A 17972-nucleotide genomic window follows, 5' to 3' on the forward strand; every position below is an offset into this window, starting at 1 on the left:
GCCCTTTGGGGGAAAAAACTGAATGCGATTTTTTAACTGGCCTTGGCTGACATCTAGTGAATATCTGAGATATTGCATAATGTCTGTATGTTTAAAACCAGTAATTACAATATAAAATATACCGACATTTTTACAGTCTTAACACAATCCGATGTAACTGAGAGACACGGGACCTGTCTGATTTCACTGTGGAATCTGTATGGCGGAGTGCAGCTCATTAAAGTGTGGTCAAATGCAGCGAGTATAGTCCACAGTGTGCGGTAGCCCACATGCGACCCCCCGTCACCCTCCACTCCAGTAGGGGCAGCACTGCGTGTCTTCTCCGAGCTCCATCTGAGCCGGGCTGAAGAGTTCACTGAAAAACTGCCTCATCTGGTGGACAGCATGAGTTCTTCAGGCTGTCCGTATAAAAGTTTTTGTCGTAGACCACAGAAATAGCTGGTTAGTTGGGTTTGTCGATCAGGAGAAGGTTAAACAGCTGGACTGACGGACTTCTAAAGAAGACAGAATGACTGCCAACGAGGAGCAAGAGGTGAGACAGAGCTAGCCTGCTAGCATCTGATAGCTCAACAAGTTGGCCAGACAGCCAGTTGATCTCAACATGAAGTCAGACTCCTGAGTAGCTCCGTAAATGCTTTAGCCGACTGTCAGTGTTCAAACAACAACACCGAACCTTCGACGGCTACGCCGAAACCTGGCGCGTCCCTGGGTTAGCTAACCGGCGTAGCCCTTCTGGGTGAGCTAATGCTAACCTGCTCCTCCCGGTCTCCTGACGAGGAGCGATTTACAGGTGACTCCGTCCACAGGAGTGTGTGGAGGATCTCTTACTGGCCCAAATCACGCAAATAAAGATTCTACATGCTTTGAAATGTGTTGGTAGGATAGTTTGATAGACTAAATATCAGAAAACTTTATCAGCATTAAAAGAATAATTAAGATATTTTCCCGGCCTAAATCTTCTTATCACGGGATAAATAGTGGTATTAAGATGAGTTTGTACTGAATTAACATTCAAAGCGCAATAACACATTTAAAACACTAATGGAAGCTAAAATACTACACGCGCGTGCTCGGGACAAATAGACCGCCGGATAAACTTACCCAGACTGTGTAGTACCGCTGCCGGAAAGCCGGGCTTAATTAACCCAGACTGTGTAGTACCGCTGCCGGAAAGCCGGGCTTAATTAACCCAGACTGTGTAGTACCGCTGCCGGAAAGCCGGGCTTAATTAACCCAGACTGTGTAGTACCGCTGCCGGAAAGCCGGGCTTAATTAACCCAGACTGTGTAGTACCGCTGCCGGAAAGCCGGGCTTAATTAACCCAGACTGTGAACCGCTGCCGGAAAGCCGGGCTTAATTAACCCAGACTGTGAACCGCTGCCGGAAAGCCGGGCTTAATTAACCCAGACTGTGTAGTACCGCTGCCGGAAAGCCGGGCTTAATTAACCCAGACTGTGTAGTACCGCTGCCGGAAAGCCGGGCTTAATTAACCCAGACTGTGAACCGCTGCCGGAAAGCCGGGCTTAATTAACCCAGACTGTGTACCGCTGCCGGAAAGCCGGGCTTAATTAACCCAGACTGTGTACCGCTGCCGGAAAGCCGGGCTTAATTAACCCAGACTGTGAACCGCTGCCGGAAAGCCGGGCTTAATTAACCCAGACTGTGAACCGCTGCCGGAAAGCCGGGCTTAATTAACCCAGACTGTGTAGTACCGCTGCCGGAAAGCCGGGCTTAATTAACCCAGACTGTGTAGTACCGCTGCCGGAAAGCCGGGCTTAATTAACCCAGACTGTGAACCGCTGCCGGAAAGCCAGGCTTAATTAACCCAGACTGTGTACCGCTGCCGGAAAGCCGGGCTTAATTAACCCAGACTGTGTACCGCTGCCGGAAAGCCGGGCTTAATTAACCCAGACTGTGAACCGCTGCCGGAAAGCCGGGCTTAATTAACCCAGACTGTGTACCGCTGCCGGAAAGCCGGGCTTAATTAACCCAGACTGTGTACCGCTGCCGGAAAGCCGGGCTTAATTAACCCAGACTGTGAACCGCTGCCGGAAAGCCGGGCTTAATTAACCCAGACTGTGTACCGCTGCCGGAAAGCCGGGCTTAATTAACCCAGACTGTGTACCGCTGCCGGAAAGCCGGGCTTAATTAACCCAGACTGTGAACCGCTGCCGGAAAGCCGGGCTTAATTAACCCAGACTGTGTAGTACCGCTGCCGGAAAGCCGGGCTTAATTAACCCAGACTGTGTAGTACCGCTGCCGGAAAGCCGGGCTTAATTAACCCAGACTGTGTACCGCTGCCGGAAAGCCGGGCTTAATTAACCCAGACTGTGTACCGCTGCCGGAAAGCCGGGCTTAATTAACCCAGACTGTGTACCGCTGCCGGAAAGCCGGGCTTAATTAACCCAGACTGTGAACCGCTGCCGGAAAGCCGGGCTTAATTAACCCAGACTGTGTACCGCTGCCGGAAAGCCGGGCTTAATTAACCCAGACTGTGAACCGCTGCCGGAAAGCCGGGCTTAATTAACCCAGACTGTGTAGTACCGCTGCCGGAAAGCCGGGCTTAATTAACCCAGACTGTGTACCGCTGCCGGAAAGCCGGGCTTAATTAACCCAGACTGTGTACCGCTGCCGGAAAGCCGGGCTTAATTAACCCAGACTGTGTGAGAAGGGTCTGACAGATTTGCACCCATAGTTTCACCCCACCGGTTTCACGCCAGAGGAACACATGCGCAGTGAGGCCGTTCCTGTTCGTATTTCAGCCAGCGACTGGTCTCCTTATTTATAACGTCTCTGATGTAAACAGCAACTGTTTGTGGTGGTTGCCATGAGCGTTACCATTCAGGAAGCGAAACCCTTGCCAATATACGAATCAACCATTGGCAACCGGTTAAACCATAAGCCAGAAGAGTTTACAAAGTCAGAAACCAAATGAAACATTTCTGTGGATTTTTTCAGCAGATATACGTTCGAAAACTAAAGTTTGTTTTTGTAGAGCTATATGTCTACATAACCCATTAGCCTACCTACGCCGCATAACCTGTAGTTTGTAATATTTATCCCTTGAATCTCTATATGCATTGAAACTAAAGTTTGTTTTACCCTACAGCTTAAAATATGTTAGCCTAAAGCAAATTCACCTCAAATTTATTGAAAACCCATATAAAACAACTAAAATGTCGATTAGTCTAAAACTAAGAAAAAAAAAAACAACAAATGTCGGCGCATGTGCTGAATGCCACTGGCTTGAACTTGCTGTCATGAAACTGTGGTTTTGTGGCTCTGCATACAGATATTTCGGGGTATTGTGTACCACTGCTGGAGAAGCAGGCTAAACTTACTCAGACTGTGTACTATTTTTTTTTTCTTCTTCATTTTTATAGATCTTTTATAGAACTGTTCTTTTAAAATGCAAAGTATCCAGCAAATGGTATACACAGCATTTGACTATCGTGAGTCTAGTGCACAAAATGGAAACAAACTGCTTGGCAGCAGAGGCACTACTATAATATCATTGATGTAGTTGTTGTGTATATAATAAATATGATTTCATATATTTCTTTAAAAAAGTTCACAAACACTGGTAAGCAACATTACAGCATACTGATATACATTGTATGAAGGTATATCATCCAGAACTACTCTATACGTGTTCTTAGTTAATGTTTTTTTCTTGCAGATGGAGTTGGAGGCTCTGCGTTCAATTTATGAAGGAGACGATTGTTTCAAAGAGCTCAGCTCGGTTTCCTTCCAGTTCAGGGTAACCGTTTTTTTTTAGTCCTTGTAAATTTCAAAACTACTTTCCAAAAAGTTTTAAAGTTACAGTATTTTCAGAAACCTTTGTTCTGTGCTGGCTAGAGTCACTTGTGTATAGTAGTAAGATGTAGTTCACTGGTATTCACCTTTGTCATGCCACTGAACTCCCCAGTCTGTTTACACAGGTTTGAGTACTGATGAAAAGTACTCATCTGTTTTTCATATCACTGTCATCTCTTACTTTTCATTCATAAATTCAAGCTAAGCATACTGTTTTGTTTTTCTTCATTCCGTAGACATTTATTTAACACATTTGATAGAAGACCATTATGTCAATGTGTTACTTCATTTCATGCTGAAGCACTGATTTTTGAAAGCCTTTGCTACTTTTATTGCACAAAAACCGTATTCATTCAATTGAACTAGACTACCTGCGATTAATAAAAATAAATGATCCACAAAGCAACCAAGTACAGAGCGTTAAGTCGGAAATATAGTTAAAAAAATTAACAGTGAGATTTCAGAATTCAAGACTAGGCCACTTGCTTCTTTTACTTCAGTGCCATGGAAACTTAAATTTCTCAAGATTCCATAAAACTATTGTTAAAGTGCTTTACTGAGTAATATTGTTTGCACACAAGTATATTGTTTATGCTGCTGGTCAGCAATATGTACTAGGGTGTAATGGTATATAAAGGAAGAGAGTGCAACCTTTTGTGCTTATTTGCTTTTTTGAAGTTGGACTTGCATCTGGGAAATGTATAAATATAAATGAAGTGCAGAGCAGGGGGAATTTTCCTAATTTTGTAGTTTTCTCTTTTAGAAGTGTCATGAATATTATCTGCGTAATATTATGTGCGTATTACAACATCTCTAGTATGTTGGTATGTCTGCATTATGTTGGCTGGAATTTTCTTTGGGTTTGTAAGATGTTTGTCCACAGTAATATTGTAACACCTCTTTGTATATCATCATTTGCAGGTAGGAGATCATGATGAATCCAAATCATTCCTGCTGGATGTCTCGTGGCCAGAGACGTATCCTGAAACTGCACCTCATTTGTCCTTAGATGCCTTTTTCAACAACAGAATGTGAGTTGTGTTTACATTGCTATTTTTGTGGCCATTTTCTTTTCTGTTGCCATGCTTAAAGTACTGAAACTTTATATGATGTGAAGATGAAGCCGGTTAAATGCTTTTCTCTAACCATACACGTTTTGTTTTTCCTTAAACCTATACCCTTCCTTCTGGAGTTTGTGATTATGATGACTGTTGGGATTATGTTTTCATGAAATAGAGGTTACAGGTGCAGCAAGACATTCCTTCACTTATTATCTCAGTAAATTGTGGTACAAGGTTTTCATTGTAAACTGGATATGTCTTGATCTTTAGCTCTCCGGAGAACAAGCAGTTTATAACCTCCAAGTTGCAAGAGCAGGTGGAGGTAAACCTTGGCACTGCGATGATGTACACTCTGTTTGAGTGGGCCAAAGAAAACCAGGAGATGCTCATGGAAAATCACCAGCCTGTAATGTCTGCTGTGGTCAGTATCTTACCTAACATGAATACTTCTGCTGTAAGAAGCTGCTTAGCCAACTTTTTTTGGTTCAAAAATCATATTGATATTTTTTTTTCTCACCAAAATGTTGTAAATCCACTTAGATTTGTTTGGTGTCTTATGTTTGCTTTGTAATTTCAAATCGTTTTACTGATGTGGAACTGATATAAAACTGTAGAAGAATGAACAACCCGTGTTTAAAACTTTAAGCTACCTTTATGTAATTTGGAGGGATTTGGGGACAACTCTGGTGTACATGTATAATTGCATGCAGGAGCAGAAGAACATTTTGTAATGTCAAAATACTTCTGACCCCTCCCTCGAGCGGATGAATCTGATAATTAAGCAAGTTAGGACTTTTCACAAAAACAACTCGGTCAGACGTTTTGAGAGACGTGTCTTCTGAGGATGTGATTTATCTATAATTGTGATCAGATCTTCAGCATAACACTGATGTTGCATTTAGACCTTAACATCAAGCTGGACCTTCTTTTTGAGCGAGTACATGTGATGTTAATAAATACAGATGTATGATGGTGGTCAGAAACATACCATATTTTATTCTTTTTCACAAAAAAATTAACCAAAAAAAACCTTGCATACTGCAACTTTAAAACACTAAACTAAAAGCAGTAGTAGCAGCCACACTCACACCTGAATTTTGCCTTACGTTTGTCCATTTTTGTAGATTGTAGTACTTCATACAGTGTCAACAACCACATAAGTAAGTGCAAGTTTGAGTTATTTACCAATAAGGATAATGATGCTAAGCTAAACTATCATTGCTGATTAGCTGCATTAAACTTGCGGCTCATACCTTGTCAGATTGACTACGTTTGGAATAGGAAGATAAATGTAATTAGATTTTTGGTCATCACTTTAATGCCAGGCCTTTAACATGCTATTTCCCTTTTGCTTAAGCCTAACAGCCTTTTCTGTTCTTTCTAGACTTTGACGTCAAACACCGACACAAATAGTCCAGTCACTGTCACAAAGAAAAAGGAGAAGAAAGAACAGCTAACAAAGGCGCAGAAACGGAAAATGATTGGGAGAACTGGTAAGCTAATATAAGTCAGATGCAGAGTTGTAGACTGTGTAAGACGAGTATGAATAAGGCCTTTTGAGCTTAAATACAGCATCATTTTAATCTAAAGCTACTGAGCAAATAGCTTGGTCAATGTGGATGGACTGTTTTATATACATTCATGTAATTGCTCTTTGCAATCAACAGATAACAAGGGTGAACTGCCCAGAGGGTGGAATTGGGTAGATGTTATAAAGGTAATTTGTGATTGCATTATTTCAGTTGAACTAAATTGGTTTAAAAAAAAAAAAAGCATTCTAATAATGTGTGTTTTTTTTTTTTTTTTTTGCTGTTCATATGCTGCTGATTTTCTTCATTCGTCAAAAAGCATGTAAGTATACTTCGTCACATTAGATGCATGAAGAGCTCTTTAATCTATTTTCACACTTCCTTTGACTCATACATTTGATGACTAACCTCTATCACAGCTGAGCAAAACAGGAGGAAAGGAGGACGGCTAGAAAAACTGCTTCAGAACGCCGATAAAAGGAGAAACGGATAGATGGAAGTGGATAGTCTGACACGACTTGTTTTTAAAGAAAGTTAATTGAACTCTCTAGCTATGGTTTGAATTCACTTGAAGCTACTGTTTTGTTTGTGCCAATGAGACAAGAGGACAAGACACAGGTATAAAAAAAAATATCCTCTGCCACAAGGAAAAGACTTCTTATGCAGTAGATTCACCAAAGTGGTAGTCACAAAATGAGTGAAATGCCATTTAGACAAAATAAAAATCATGGCGTGTTTGAGAGAGTCCATACTGAGGAGCGACTCAGGTCCAATATCTTCAAACTGAGAGGCTTTATGTACAGCCTCAAATTGTCGGCCAGCTGGGCTGCAGTTTATGTAATGCTGACAGCTGTCCCTGAGGGCGCCTGCAAAATGATAAGATCAACATTTTTTGGTGCCGTGTGGTTTGATCAGGTGAACCTCAGTTTGTATTTGTACCTGTTTTTAGCCTGTTTCTTTCTCCTTTTGGTTATTTATTGTAACTTTCTTGACCCGATATAAAAATCTTATGGAACTTTCCAATTGTGTCCTTATTTCATACCAGTCATTAAGAAATTTCACATTGTGTGTTTTATTAAAAAGCGAGCGATTTCGTTTACATGTGCTAACATTTTTTTATGTATCCATTTGTTTCTCAATGGTGTCTGTTCATTTGTCCTAGAGTTTTCCACAATCTGAATTTCATGTGATGCATCCAAATAAACAGCATGTTTGCAACACACATTAAAAAAAAAACATTTACAACATACATTTAAAAACAGCATTAAACAAAGGTTAAAATGTCTCTGTGCAAGCTAGAAAAAAACACATGGTACATTTAATTATACTATGATTATTGCCAGAAAATATTCACTGAAGTGCAAAATGATTGCAGTCAGTGCATTTTGTCATGGAGAAGGTATGGAATTCTTTAAGAGAACTGCTTAAATTGAAAAGGCTGTTTAATCTGACTTGGAGCTACATTGCTCCATTATTTTCTTCTTTTAGACCTTCCTACATTTTCAGTTTGTCTCCTGTCTCATACTGTAAGTACAAAGTACTGCCACAGCTCTCTGATCTTGTGTCCTCCCTCCAGCTTTAAGTCTTTAAAGAAAGGGAAAGGTGTTCTTGAAATGGAGGGAAAAAAATCAAATATAATAGCCAGACGCTGGACCCAAGAGTGAATTACTTGTATGTACAGAGGGGGTGAACAAAATAGTGGAAGTTATCAGAAGCATCTACCATATAGGTGCACTTTATAGATTTACAGTTATTAACCATAGCCCTGTTACTGCATAATTTGTAAGCCCCCTCCTTCTAGCTTATCAATTAATGGAAAGGGACCACCACTAATTGGATATGATTTAGGTAATGAACCATTCTTGGCACAGCAATGCCATTGGCACTGTGTATGGGGCACTGATAGGAGTGTATTAGGCACAGCAGGGATGCCATTTATCTGCAGTTTCTGACCCTGGGACTGTTGGCTGGATGTTTTTGGGTGGCAGACTTCTACGCAGCAGTGGTGCTGATGTATGCCCAGCAATGGTACTCTGTCTGATGAGTGTGTGTGTGTATCTATCTACCCATCAATATAATTTTTTTGAAGTATCATTTAATTAGCAGTTTTTTTTCTTCTTCATATCCAGAGAAACCTGGATTAGTTTTCCAGCACTCTTGTCCATGTAACTGTTTCAATTGAAAGTAGATTTGTTTGTCTTTGAGAAAACCAAAACAATAAGGTAATTTGTTCAGTGTCATGGTAAAGATAACTGTGGGACAGACATATTTAAAGACAAAAATAACATAAATGACCGATCAACGACAGTATGCATTTAAAAGTCTTTTAATTGAACATTTACTCAATGCAGTGTAATTCTGCAATTCAGTACGGATTTTTATGCTTTTAAAAAACTAAAATCACAGGTGTGGGTGAATGAATAAAATTGGTATTTTTAAAATATACTTCATAAGTTACGTTATCTTAGTACATCTAAGTTCTCTATGCGTTTTCCTAAAAATGTAATACGTCCAAAAATTCTCTGCCAGGACCTAAAAGCGCCTATAAGTGCATTAACACCCAAAATTTTCAGGTCACCAATCGTATAGCTCCTTGACAATATTTTGATGTGAGATAAATTCTTGTCCTCTATCTGAGGCGATACGTCTGCGCGCCCGCCGTGTTGGAGCGGTCAAGATCCGCTTCTCAACATGTTCACTCGTGCTGAGAGATGATGAGTCTCAGGATTAAATCGGCCACAACTTCCTTATTACTCAACAGATTTTCACCAGATTTGGTTTGTTATAATCCTCAGACGGAGACTAATCTAGGCTGCAGGGACCGTTCTCAGTATCTCTTATGTCTGTCATAACCGATCGTGATAATTAGCCATCCGGACCAGCAGGAAAGCCTGTACCTGGCATTAAAAACCGAGTTCAGCACTTCAGTACAAACATGATCACACACACACACACATCAGCAAATCAATCGATGCCTGAATCACTTAATACACATAAAATATAATAAACCCCTCAAAACACAGTAAGATGAACAAAGCTAAAGTTGGCTTCCTATTTGCCTAAAGCTGCACCATTTAAGGTGGAACGGTAAAATGCGAACAAGTAAGTTCACTAGCAGGTTGGTGTAAGACGGTGCTAACGTTAATCTGTTATGAATATCTGCAAAGTTTTAACCATCATTACAAATAAATTACTACATAAAGTTGAGATCCCCTGAATAGACTATTAAATGAAGTAAGATTAATATAAAACCAGAGGAAAAACTATCACATCAACAGGTTCTCTGTGCATCACCATCCACACAGCCATATCTACACAGACACGAGTGTGAATCCCTGCGTTCCCTCCGTTAAATAATCATATCCCACTTTCTGAGCGCAATATTCCTCAAATAGTAGAAACTGTGGACCGCATGCTTCTTTAGCAGCCGCTCTCTAATGGTACTGAATGCAGTCCAGCAGCGATGTAGACGTGCCTGGCTGGTATGACCTCATGGTGCTCTTCCTGTCGTACTACATTTCCCATCACCCCCCACTGACAACTTCCTTCCACTCTACGCGTTGCAGGAAACGTTTTTCTGACTCCACCACCACCTATTGCTGTGGAGGAGACGTGTAGTGCCCGCCTGTGTGTGTGTGTGTGTGTGTTTTAACACACACGACTGTTCTTCAACAAAGTCAGAGTAATTTGTGTTTCATTTGCATGCCGTTTATATTTTAAACGGGCGATACCTCAGAGGACCCTCGAGCTGGGGGGTGTGGAGATGTTGGAGCTTGAACGTTTAAAAGTGGGCTGTTCCTCGTAGCTCGCTGAGAATAAGGAAACCTGAGCAAATCTGCAGCCCTGACTTAACCAGTTAGCGCTGCAAACCCGCACCGCTCGGAAACTGCGCTCCGACCACAACAGGGAGTCCTCTCAGATAGTCTGACTCGGCGGAGCTGACCCACAGCCTTCCTGGAGGCAGATGGCGGATTCTTCATGTAAGTAGCCTTTGTGTCCTTTTATCCTGTGTAGCCAACGCCGTGTCAGTACCCGATCAGGCCACGTCTAGCGAGGACTCTGCGGTCAGGAGAGACTGCTGTAGTTAAGACAGTGCAGCCCGACTCCCAACAGGATACATGGCGCAGTGTGTGTGTGTGTGTGTGTGTGTGTGTGTTCGGGACAGACCGCTTTGCACCAAATTAAGATAACAGCGAGGCTCGTCTGTAGGGAAGACGTTCGCCGAGTGTCCCCCATCACTGACCGCCCGCTCAGCTGTTCTGTCTGTAGACTCTGTTTTGGTAGTCAAGGCCACAAAGTTTGCATGTGTGTGTAGTTGATGTTTTGATTTGATGTGTTGGCACCATTTAATTTACCCTTGTCTCCAACCCCCAGTGTTCTGTAGGACCTTCCGTCCTTGACATGTATCATCAAGTTTCTTAAGTTTTTTTAAGCTCTAATGAGACACCTCCAGCCAAAATCCACTTTTAACTTAACAGGTTGTGTGAAATATAAAGAACACCAAATTTAAAGTACTGTCCTATGTGTCAGCACAGCTTCGTCTCTGATTTGACCCTTTTTGCAGTTTTGCCTGTTAAAGGTAGGCCTTTCACGACTATTACGTAATTGCCTGGTTGCAATTATTTGAGAAAATCACAGTTATTTTAGCTAATCTTAATTATTTTCCACAGTGGTTAGCTTCCACAATTCTGTGTTTATGTTGCTGTGATATTGGGTTGTCTGTGACAGGCCTGAGCAGAGGTGTGTAGAGCAGCACAAACCCATACTCGGCTTTCTTCAATGGAATAATAACTCGCATGAAAATAAAATCACTTTTTCAAAACACAACTTGAGTAGAAGTACAAAAGCTTCTCAAACACTAATAGAGTACTTGGAGCACAGAGAACTGCGGTGGAACATCCAGCATCCATCAGCATGGACGTTGAAGTTTATTAGACTCTTCTACTGCGCTGATGTGTATAAGGTCGTAGTGCTTGGCAGGCCTGTAAAGCAGGCATGTCCGACTGGGGACTTCGGGCCAAAGTGCTGCAGAAATTCGCAATTACCCTCATCCACCTCTCTGAATTCAGATCATGAATGCCTTGCTAATTAGCTGATGAGCTGAATCTGGTATGTTTCATGAGGCAGTGTGCTGAAGTCTGCAGTGTTTAGGCCTGTGAGGACTGGAGTCTGACACATGTGCTTTAGAGCAACAGCTTGTTTGAGTGATCTTGGTAGGCATAAGAGACTGAACAAGCAGATTACATTGTCCTCTTTTATTTTTTTCATTGAAAGTTATTTTACGCATGGTTCTTTTTGAGACTGGGGCCTATCAGGTCCTAGTTATGCCACAGGCTGTCACATAAATTAAACAGAAAAAGGAAATAGTAACTGAATGTGAATGACAAACATAACTGAGCAAAACTTAGAAGTCAGTGTTGCTGCCCTATCCTTCAGGTGGCTGGAACTATTATATTGTAAATTTTCATGTCACTGAATACAGTATGTGTTGCATGCTCCTGTGAAACTTCAAAAGACTTTCATTCGAGACTGAGGTTTGCACTGCCGTAACTTGCTATATGGTGCATTGTATTATTGCATAAGACACTGATCCTGCCAAGAGCTTGGCATGTGTTTCCTGCCTTTATTCCTGTGGAGACGGAATGGGAGTGGGCCTATGCTTCATATAGCGCTTAATCTTGATGGTGGTCTTTTAATGGAAAACTGAAGCAGTGGCCAGTTGCTTGCTGCTTAAAAGTTCCTATTTCTGCTCTACTTCTGAATCCTTTATGTGTGTCATTGATGTGTCATTGCTGCAGCTCTTGCTGGAGAGCTAATCCGCTGACATGTGTCATTATAGACCAATTGCCATCTCAAGTTCGAGAGGGAGAGTGTGAGAGAATACGTCCTTGCTTTGTGATCAAGGGGGGTATGTTACATCATGATTGCTGTAAAACAGCACAGTGCTGTTTAACCCAGTGTTCAATAGCCAAAATATATGCAGATGAAATATGGACACATGAAATATTAAAATTACACTTTAATTAATTTGTGTTAATTTTTAATCATTAATTTTCCCACAATTTTTCTGTTCTGCAATGATATGGTTAATGTTCAACTCATTATATAGTGGAAAAAGGTGTGTGGTCACTATTTTTAGTGCTATTATTTTTGTTACTTAATAAAATATTAAACAAAATTGTTTGTTTTAGAGAAAAACAAGCTCAAACGTATTTGTACACTGTACTTTTTAAGTATGACATAAATGTTCCAATACTTTTTGAGGCCACTGCATGTCTAGAAAATAATTATCTAGAGCGTGTGAGTTTGACTTCTTAGATTCAGGTCCATGCTCTGAATCAATATAATAAGGTAAATGTCATCGTAATAACGCACATCCAGTAACGTTGCTAATGACAGAAACCAATTTGGCTAACATGGGTTGTTAATATAGACGGAGGCACTCGCAACAAATTCTTGGATATGCTGGATGTTTTTGTTACGATTGGTTTAAAATCATTTTTATGATCCAAGCAGTTGTGGAATGCTCAGAGACGTGTATCGTGACAGAACTTCCAATGATATCATCACCACCTTATTCATGATCATTCATTCACACTTTGGTCCCATCGTGTCAGACTCTTGAAGTTGGCTGCTCTCACCTTCTGGCAGTTAGGATGGATTGTAAAATGTGGACCTACCTTTTATGAGCCCCTTGAGAGCCCACTGTAATTAAGTAGCTGAAGTGGTTTAACCGTCCATACAGTAGGGTGTTGCCACTTGTGCGTGACTTTTGTGGCCGTTTTTACAGGCCCAAAAAGCTTCACGATGTCTTTGGCCGCAATTAGGTCATCATGTGCCCATCAGTGGTGCTTCCTCTCAGTGCTTTGTCCAGGAGAGCAGTGCACTTGTTGTTCAGTGCATTCTTTGTAGTACATCATAAAAGCTCTTCCACCTCATGTTAACAGTCTGTTTAAACTTGTACGTGGGAATCTTTAGTTGTCTGTGTTTTTTATTGCCATCTTAATTGACCGTTTGCGGCATTACTACTTAACCTGCAGTCTTGTGACCAGAGATGGCCTGTTGACATGAATGATTAGTCATTTTGATATTAAAATCACAATAAAATTTATTTTAATATAAATAAATATTTATTTATTAGAACCTATAAGCTCCAGTGTTATCTTAACAAATTTGAACTGGGAAAGGTTAACCTAATAACAGAGTTTGTGAGCTGGCAGGCTGGCAAACTACATTCAACGTTCAAGCCTCAAACCTAAAAAATGGATGTGCTGGTCTTCTTGGTGAAAAAAAAATGGCTTTCAGCCTAATTTAAATCATAATCGCTGTGCATCCGTTTATCCACAAGAAACTTTTTTTTTTTTTTTAGCGTCTATTGACATTTATACCTACTGTTTCTGTCACAGTAGTCTGAACTCTTAACATTTGCCTCTCCCTATTTGGTTATAGTGTTCAGTGAGTATTTGACACATTTATTGATCTCTTGATCTGTTGGTCTCTTTGAGTCATGACTGAAAGGAATGTCAGTTTTTCTGTTCTGTCTTTACTCATGCCATCACATCCACTACTGTTCACTACATGGGGGAGTGGGCAGTATAGCAGAAGTATGATCACTTGATTAGCCATCGCTGCATCAAACAGTGCCTCAATCTCAGGACCTTTCCAAGGCAGGCATAGATGTAAGCATGAGTGTACAGCATGACTGAGACATTTAGGCATGAGACAACCTTTAGCACCATTTCTGCTGAGCCTCTGCATGCTCATTTTTGGGTTGGGTTTATCCGTGTGTGTGGTTCAGCTTTTGATAAGGTTTTAGATTTACTTCAGTTGATAAATATTTTTTCTAGCTTAATTTGATGGGACATCCCAGAATAATTACCACTGGTAACCTACAGACTGTAGACCATCTGTTTCTCTGCATACTTTGTTAGCCCCCTTTCACCTTGTTCTTCAGTGGTCAGGACCCAACAGGACCATCACAGAGCAGGAATTATTTGGGTGGTGAATCATTCTCAGCATTGCACTGACATTGATGTGGTGGTGGTGGTGGTGGTGGTGGTGGTAGTGGTGCTGTGTTGCGATGGTCTGAGTGGATCAAACGCAGCAGTGCTGCTGGAGTTTTTAAACACCTCAGTGTCACTGCTGGACTGAGAATTATCCACCAACAAAAATGTCCAGCCAACAGCATCCCGTGACCACTGAAGAAGGACTAGAGGATGACCAGCACAAACTGTGCAGCAACAGATAAGCTATCTTTATATGCAAGGTGGACCACTAATAGGGTGGACAGTAAATGGACACTGCAGAACAGGGGCCTAAACGAGTATATATTTAGTAAAATGCCTTTTTTTTTTTTTTAAATCTACTACTTGTATCTGTGCAGTTTACATAGCTGCTTTTCACTGGTTGTTATTGTTGTTTACAGGCTCTTTTTATGATGCCTGCAGTTGATCAGTGGTCTAAAACTACTGGCCATACTCAACATATACTCATAAACGAGTGCCATAATTAGTATCATTAGGGCTGATGTTTAAAATTAGTTCAAAATCAATAGGAATACTGATACATTGATACAGATTTTTTTTTAACAATACTTTTTTTGATAACTTATTTTTAATTGCAGTCTAAAATGTATTTAAAACAGTAATGAGTTTTATAGTATTCAACAGTAGTATACAACCCCAATTCAATGAAGTTGGGATGTTGTGTAAAACATAAATAAAACCAGAATACGATGATTTGCAAATCCTTTTCAATCTATATTCAATTGAATACACTACAAAGACAAGATATTTAATGTTTAATGGATAAACTTTATTGTTTTACGCAAATATTCACTCATTTTAAATTTGATGCCTGCCACACGTTCCAAAGAAGTTGGGACAGGGGCAACAAAAGACTGGGAAAGTTGAGGAATGTTCAAAAAACACCTGTTTGGAACATTCCACAGGTGAACAGGTTAATTGGAAACAGGTGAGTGTCATGATTGGGTATAAAGGGAGCATCCCTGAAAGGCTCAGTTGTTCACAAGCAAGGATATTTAGGGATTTCATCATCTACAGTCCATAATATCAAAAGATTCAGAGAATCTGGAGAAATCTCTGCAAGTAAGCGGCAAGGCAGAAAACCACCATTGAATGCCTGTGACTTTCGATCCCTCAGGCGGCACTGCATTAAAAACCGACATCATTCTATAACGGATATTACCACATGGGCTCAGGAACACTTCAGAAAACCATCATGTCAGTGAACACAGTTCGTCGCTCCATCTACAAGTGCAAGTTAAAACTCTGCCATGCAGAGCGAAAAGCCATATATCAACAACACCCAGAAACACCACCGGCTTCTCTGGGCCCGAGCTCATCTGAGATGGACTGATGCAAAGTGGAAAAGTGTCCTGTGGTCTGACGAGTCCACATTTCACATTGTTTTTGGAAATCATGGACGTCGTGGCCAAAGAGGAAAAGGACTGTCCGGATTGTTTTCAGCGCCAAGTTCAAAAGCCAGCATCTCTGATGGTGTGGGGGTGTGTTAGTGCCCATGGCATGGGTAACTTACACATCTGTGAAGGCACCATTAATGCTGAAAGGTACATACAGGTTTTGGAGCAACATATGCTGCCATCCAAGCAACGTCTTTTTCAGGGACTTCCTGCTTATTTCAGCAAGACAATGCCAAGCCTCATTCTGCACGTGTTACAACAGCGTGGCTTCATAGTAAAAGAGTGCGGGTACTAGACTGGCCTGCCTGCAGTCCAGACCTGTCTCCCATTGAAAAATGTTGATTATTATGAAGCACAAAATACGACAACGAAGACCCCGGACTGTTGAGCAACTGAAGTTGTACATCAAGCAAGAATGGGAAAGAATTCCACCTACAAAGCTTCAACAATTAGTGTCCTCAGTTCCCAAATGCTTATTGAGTTGTTTAAAGGAAAGGTGATGTAACACAGTGGTAAACATGCCGCTGTCCCAACTTCTTTGGAACATGTTGCAGGAATCAAATTCAAAATGAGTGAATATTTGCAAAAAAATGTTTTTTCGTTTGAACATTAAATATCTTGTCTTTGTAGTGTATTCAATTGAATATATGTTGAAAAGGATTTGCAAATCATCGTATTCTGTTTTTATTGATGTTTTACACAACGTCCCAACTTCATTGGAATTGGGGTTGTATTTACTGACCGCAGCAGTGCACCAATCAAGAATCACTGACAGTAATAATGTGTGTACAGAATGTAATTTTGGACCAAGTCTGCTTGTTCGCTCACCGACACTGAAATTTGATATTGAATGACATGGAGTTTTTCCGTTGAGGTCATTTGGTCGGTACATTTAAAGTACTGAATATCAATAACCAGCTCTACCTCTCATACACCAGTACTGAACGATAACTCTGCCTAGTCTTCATGAAGACTGTGTGTAGTGGCAGACACATCACTTCACATATGCATGTCATGCTGAGGTGCAGTGACAGACATGGGCTTACAAAGGGCTCGTTGTCAGTGTGTTCAGCTGACTCGTTGGGAGAATGAGCATGAGACTGGGAGCAGAATTCAGACGGACAAACGAGACAGGTCTACACACAGTACTGATATAGAGCATGACCCTTTGGTCTGGGCTTGAATTGACCTCTTATCTGCAGTACAGCAGAGAGCCTAATATAATTTAATAAGAAATGTTCTGGTTCAGGCAGAATGTGCGTCTTCATAAACTTTGGGTATGTAAATGTATGATTGCTCATCTGTATCTGTGAGTGCTGCTCTCAGTAAGCAGTGAAGAGGCAAAAGAGCTGAAATTCACTGCAAACAAAACCACAGGATGTTGAGAGAGTGGGGGTTGGCCTGCAATGGGGTGGAATTCGTCCAACTCGGAGCAGGAAATAGAGCAGGAATAGGAGATAATTGGGAAAAATTCTGTTTTATTTCAACTCCTTGCATGCTAGGGATGTGCATTCTGAATAATTTGAATTGTTGGAGTTATCAAACACCAGTCGAATGCCTAGGAGGCTAATTTTGGTAATAGCAACTTAGTTTTTAAAGAAGCTTGGAAATCATTGTTCTTGCTCAAAAATGGGCCAGGGAAATGGTCCAGCGTTGGCTTCTGATGTAGACTCGTCGTCTTCTCATGGAATTTCTTGAAAAAATAAACTGAAAACTTAAATTCATAGGGCCATGCAAAATTCTTTAGCTCCACTCCAAGTACTTGTTTAGATGTGAATTTTTTAACTTTGGCCCTGTTTGTCATTTTTGCAATTCCTTGTGTGTGCACTCTAAGCCTCATATATTTGCTTACTTTTTTAAAAAATTATTTTTTACTGGATTCGATTGAAATTTGTTCTGAACATCCAAGAAACCCTGTGGGCCGAATGGGCCATGGTGGTAAAGCCTTTTTTTTTTTTTTTTTTTTTCTTTTTTCTTTTTTTTTTTTTCTTTTTTTTTGCAAAAATGTATTACAATACAAACATGTAACCACACTTAATTTTAAATACGACATTGTCGATTTATTTGCAAAAATAAAACTCATGTTAAGCTCATTGTTTAACTAATATATTTATATTTTCAGTG

At 40.7% G+C, this 17972-nt stretch overlaps 2 protein-coding genes across 2 annotated transcripts in view; both read left to right on the forward strand.

The window, feature by feature from the left end:
• The first annotated feature begins 315 nt into the window (after positions 1-315).
• rwdd (RWD domain containing 4) lies at positions 316-7426 on the forward strand. The gene is made up of 8 exons (XM_017699589.2): positions 316-532; positions 3680-3760; positions 4738-4847; positions 5148-5298; positions 6262-6370; positions 6545-6594; positions 6726-6728; positions 6826-7426. Exons 1-8 carry the CDS (start codon positions 509-511, stop codon positions 6856-6858), a joined length of 561 nt encoding a protein of 186 aa, XP_017555078.1. The 5' UTR covers positions 316-508; the 3' UTR covers positions 6859-7426.
• A 2571-nt stretch (positions 7427-9997) lies between these two features.
• The window catches only part of rell1 (RELT like 1), a 35473-nt gene continuing 27498 nt past the window's right edge, over positions 9998-17972 (forward strand). Inside the window, exon 1 of the mRNA XM_017699646.2 lies at positions 9998-10386. Coding sequence (XP_017555135.1) covers positions 10371-10386 — 16 coding nt within the window. The 5' untranslated portion in view covers positions 9998-10370. The remainder of the gene's footprint in view (positions 10387-17972) is intronic.

Source organism: Pygocentrus nattereri, chromosome 2 (genome assembly GCF_015220715.1).
Source record: "Pygocentrus nattereri isolate fPygNat1 chromosome 2, fPygNat1.pri, whole genome shotgun sequence".
Taxonomy (NCBI): domain Eukaryota; kingdom Metazoa; phylum Chordata; class Actinopteri; order Characiformes; family Serrasalmidae; genus Pygocentrus; species Pygocentrus nattereri.

Coding starts and splice junctions, on each gene's coding strand:
- rwdd (XM_017699589.2), top strand. CDS start 509: ATGACTGCCAACGAGGAGCAAGAG. Junction 533..3,679: donor CTGCCAACGAGGAGCAAGAG/GTGAGACAGAGC, acceptor TTTTTCTTGCAG/ATGGAGTTGGAGGCTCTGCG. Junction 5,299..6,261: donor AGCCTGTAATGTCTGCTGTG/GTCAGTATCTTA, acceptor TGTTCTTTCTAG/ACTTTGACGTCAAACACCGA.